Here is a 5,050-nt window from a genome sequence, read left to right as displayed (position 1 = left end):
AGCAGCTGTGTCTGGGCTCTGTCTACTCTAGGCCCGACCACTTCTTTTGCACTTGATGAATGAACTTAGAAATCCATGAGTCACAGCAATTCGTTCCCTTTAGATTCTTGTAATGTCTGTAACCTCTCATGAATCCAGCTTCGCAGCATCCTCCCTTCTCCCCACTATTTGCCAACTTTGGCCTGTGAGGGTTTCCCCGACTCCAAATATGACAGAGAGACCAGATGTCTTTGAAAACTTTCTTTACAAGACTTGAATTGCTAATGAGTGGGACCTGGAATGCGCTAGGCCAGTGTGAACATTCCAGTTCAGATAAGGGAGGCCAAGGCCATTGTGGGGGTGGGGGGGGGGGGGGGGTAAGGTGGTGGTGTAAGGTATTCTAATAACCCCTAGATCTACAATCCTTAGGAACCATGAGGCACACTGACCTCTCAGAAATATGGGGGTGGGGAACAGAAGGTGCCACTTGGCTGCCCAGTCCATGCAGGTGGCTGACCAGCACCGTGCATTGTGAGGGTGCTGACAACCAGCGTGGAGGTAAGCACTGGAGGCGAGTGCACTTGAACAATGAATTCAGGGAAGACCCAGAGTGCCCCTGACTCCCTTCCCAAGATGCTCTCCTGCCTTCATGGCAGTGACAGCCTGGACTTGGATCACCCCAGGTCTCAGGCCCAGCACTGCTCACCAGCTGTCAGTCCACCTCTCTTGAGCCCCATTTTGTCTTGTCAACAGAGGCCCCTTCTTGTGGGGAATAAAGCAAGTGACATTGTTAACCAGTGGCTGATGACTGGTGTTGGCAAACCCTCCAAATCTTCTAGCCCATCACCTTTCTTCCGAGGGAAATGCCAGCCTTCCTCCACAGTAAATGCCAGATGCAGGGGTGCCCATGTCTTGTTTGCTTTTAAATTTTCAGTAACTTAGTGCCAGATGGTTTATCATGAGACACCTCACCATCAGGAGACCGGGCGCCTCTTGCTGCAATGTTAGTCTTCAATCTACATGTACCGCTTTTTAGACAAAAGTGGTTCTCAGGTCGGCCTTGCCCTCGCTGATGGAAGCAAGCCCAATTCACTTCCTCACTGCCCCCTCCAAGGCCACCTCACTCGGTTTCAGTCCAGTGCTTCTACATCTGGGGCCTCCAAGCTTCACTCAGCGCTGCGTGGATGCCTCTCCAGAGATGCCCCAACATGGCAGGGGGCAGGGAGCTGCCCTGACCCCAGCAAGGAAGACAGAGGGCCCAAGAGTGACATTGAGGTCTTTGCAAAGCTCCCCAGGGCTTTGGGGAACCCCATCTGTGCTGCACATGGAGAGCCTTGCAATAGGGCCTCCATCCCCCAACTTTGCCCTCTTCCTGTTGGGATGGCCCCTGAAGGGCAGCTCCCAGAGTTGGAGGGAATGGTATTGCCCCAGGAAGCTGCCCAGTGGATGTGCCCCTGGGATATGCACTTCACTCCCTTCTTCTCTGTGGCCCTTGGCCAGCTGTGTTACCCTCCTAGATGAAGATGAGCAAGTTCAGGCGAAGCGCTGGGAACAGGCCAGGCAGCAAACAACCTCCAGGCCTCAATGTCCTTGTGACAGATGGGTCACAGGGAGGAGTTGCTGTGTGACATCACTTCCAGCACCTTCTGGTGACTCGCCACAGCCAATTTCAGGATATGTTGGCCACAGGAGAGCTGGCAGTGGCTCCCCAGGGGCCCTGGGCCCTGGTGAGACATCTAGGGAGTGCCAGGGGCCTCCAGGAGCCCTCAGAAGGAGCATCCTTTTCTAGTTGCTGTTTCAGCTCCTGGAGGTTGCCCCAGAGCTTGAGGTGGATCCAGGCATGACACAGTAACTCTGAATTTGCCATTCTAGAAAAAGGAAGTCTCTACAGGGCCAACAACCCCTCTCAGAAGTGAGGCCCATGAGCCCCTTCGGGGCTAGGCCACTTCTCACACAACAGCTCGTTCGAGCGGGATAGGCCAGGACAGAACTGGGTCAGCCAAGCCCTGAACACACAGCTGCCCAGCAGGGGCAGGGCAGTGCTCAGGGGGCTCCAGGAAGAAGCTCACCCACCTGTCACTGACCCAAGCAACCCCCGTGATGTGTCTGCCCAACTCCCCCGCCCCCACACACCCTGAACCCAGGCCCTGTTCAGGGGACTTGGCTTCCTTCCCATAGATGGAAGGTAAGGATTAGCACAATGACATGGAGCTCCTGCTCCAACTGCCTCTAAGACCTGAAGTCCATGAAGCATCTGTCCACGAAGCATCTGAGCTGCCAGGAACAGCCCGAGGTTTTCCCAAAATACCCCTTCTTCTTCTTAGCTTCTCCAGGAAGAGGGCACTATCGTCCCCACTTTACAGATGAGGAAGCTGAGGCGCAGACCAACAGAGACTTACTCACTTACCAGGAAGTGGCAGAGCTGGGACTAGGACACAGACCAGACCCCTGGCCAGGCTCCTGGCCTCCCCTTGTGCCTCCCCCTACCATTGGCCCCATCACCCCGCCACCCTACCTGGAGAAGCAGGGTCCAGCTGCTCTCTGTCGGGCAGACCTTTGTGGGCAGCTGGCAGGCTGGCCCCTCTGTGGCTGGCCCCCGGAGTACAGGCTGGGGCCGTAAATCAGAACCAGTCACTGGGGGCTGGGGAAGCAGGAGAGGCCTGAAAACTGTTTCCTGCTAACTGGCCAGGTGGCCTCCAGCCCAGCTAGGGAAGCCTTGGGCAGGAGACAGACTCCAGGTGCCCACAGGCCAGGGAGGCTTTCTGGGGAGCCACTGGCAGCAGCAAACCTGTCCTGCTAAAGTTCTGCTCAAACTGTTCAGGTTCGGCTGGGAAGAGGAGAGGCGGGGCGGAAGCTGGAGAAGGGAAGCAGGCCAGCTGGACAGAGCAGGAGCGGCTACGGTCTTCTTGCTCCGCAGGACTCCACTGACCTGCCTGCTTGCTACTGCCCAGGGGCTGGGTCTGCTTGGGGCTGACACCTCACTCCAAAGCACCTATGTTTCAACTGGGACAACAGTGTCTGAACTTGCCCTTCCCGCATATGCTAATACTTGCCTCTCGGGCTCTCAGCAGGACTCCCAGACTCAGATTCTTCCCAATACCAGGCTTTGCTCACCACCATAGTCCAAGCGAGAAAGGAAGGAGAGGGAAGTCCAGGAGGTCAGAGAAGTCTTCACCTGGGGCTGGACCCCTTAGAAGAAGGGGCTGCTGGACTGGGAGGGGAACCTACCTGCAGAATTGTGATCACTGCGCCAGCCTGACCCTCTGGACACACGCCCCCGCCTGCTGCAGAGCACCCAGCCAGCTGCTCTCCAGCGAGGCTAATCAGGGCACCCCAGGCCTCCTTGCTTCGGCTCCTCCCTTCCTTGGCCCCAACCCCATCACGCTTTCCTCCAGGTGGAAGGCTTTTCTATCCTCCATTTCTCAGCCTTCATCCTCCACCATCAACACTGCTGCTCAGGCTGACACAAGAGGAGAGCTGCCGAAACTCCTGCTGCCGGGCCAACCTCCTGATCGTGGGACTGGGGAAGGTGTGGGAATAACGGTCCATGTGAAGTAAATGCATGGATTTCTGGAGGCAGAGCCCCTCGTCCTGGTAGCTCGCTTATCCCCCCTCCACCCAGAGGGCAAAGGGAGAAAGGAGCACGGAGCTGGGGAGCCCTCATTTGGACCTGGGGGTTGAGTGGCCTGTGTAGAGGAGGGTAGCAGTGGTGTAGTTCTGGAAGAGAGGCTGCAGGAACATGCCGATGGTGCCAAAGACACAGACGAAGACAAAGATCCAGAGGAACAGACGATCGATCACCATGGCGACATACTTCCAGTCCTCACGCACCTGGAGAGAGAGAGGGAGGCCCAGCTAGCAGCCACATGATGCAGGACAGGAGTGGAGGGGGTAGAAACAGCCCCCCCCCCATCTCTCTCTCTCTCACAAACACACACACACACCACCCCTCTTCCTCTGTGAAGTCCTGGGGTGACTTTCCTGAAGCACAGCTCCAAGCGTATCTGCCTAAAAGCCTCCGGTGCTCACACTGCCTTAAAGCCCCTTTCAAATTCCCAGGTCTGGAATCAAGACCCACCCAAGTAAATACAAGCCCATCTTCTTTCACGCGAAACCCAGACTTTCTAAATCCCAAAGTGCCCTCAGGGTTCTCCGTGACTTCGGGTTTACTTTCTGTCTAGAAGTCCAGTCCTGCCTTTCACCAGTGAGCTGGTGAACACCTATATATTCTTCAAAATCCAAATCAAAGCCCTCTTCTACGGAGGGCTTCCTGAACCCCCTGGTCAGAGCAAAAAACTGTCCCCTCTGGGTTTCCTCTGAACTTTTCTATCCTAACATTTCTATCAGTATTTTTACTGCACTGTATTGTCATTTCAATTTGCATGCTCTTCCCCTCCCCTTACCTAAGCTATGGGTCCCTGAAATACAAGGTCCCTGCTGATTCATTGTTCTAATCCCAGCATCCAGATACAGGGTGCCAGTTCAGAAAGTGGGTGCTGAGTCAGGGAGTGGACAGCTGCCTCTGGAGGCCTAGTTCCTATGTCCTTGCAGGGAGACCCATCAACAGTGTGAAGACCCCAGAGGAGCCAGTACTGGACCCCAAATGTGAGCAAACAGAAGAGTCTGTGGGTATGAGCCTCACAGAGGGCTGGCCCCCCGGCCCGCCGGGCAGGTGCAGTCCAGCCTGGGCCTGGGCCTCTGTACACTTGTTCCTCTGTAGGTGGCCAGGAGCCCGGGTGGTGGCTGCACACCTTCCTTTAGTCAGCAGCTGAATAGGCTCATTTGGAACCTTGCATCATGCTAGGCTCTGAAGAACAAAACAGTCTACTGAGGAAGATGGGCAGAAAAGGAGTAAAAATAAAATGATTACACAATAGAGGGTACCTAAAGGAAAAAGGACTGAGAAATGGAGAGGATGGTATCGTTTTTAAAAAGGCTTATTTATTTAGCTGGAAAAGATCATGCTTAGTGAGATAAGCCAGAAAGAGAAAGACAAATACCGGATGGTTTCACTCATAGCAGGAGTATAATGGACCAGGCGAGAAAATAACAAAAATAATGAACAGCCATA

General features: G+C 54.8%; 1 protein-coding gene across 1 annotated transcript in view; it reads right to left on the bottom strand.

The window, feature by feature from the left end:
* Positions 1 to 1,641: 1,641 nt before the first annotated feature.
* Positions 1,642 to 5,050, bottom strand: part of CHRNB2 (cholinergic receptor, nicotinic, beta 2 (neuronal)) — a 10,339-nt gene continuing 6,930 nt past the window's right edge. The window contains exon 6 of the mRNA XM_004693769.2: positions 1,642 to 3,810. Within this exon, the coding sequence (XP_004693826.1) occupies positions 3,640 to 3,810 (171 nt within the window). The 3' untranslated portion in view covers positions 1,642 to 3,639. The remainder of the gene's footprint in view (positions 3,811 to 5,050) is intronic.

This window comes from Condylura cristata, unplaced genomic scaffold (genome assembly GCF_000260355.1).
Source record: "Condylura cristata isolate star-nosed mole 26May11 unplaced genomic scaffold, ConCri1.0 scaffold00040, whole genome shotgun sequence".
Classification (NCBI taxonomy): Eukaryota; Metazoa; Chordata; class Mammalia; order Eulipotyphla; family Talpidae; genus Condylura; species Condylura cristata.
This window is presented reverse-complemented; position numbering and strand designations above follow the sequence as displayed.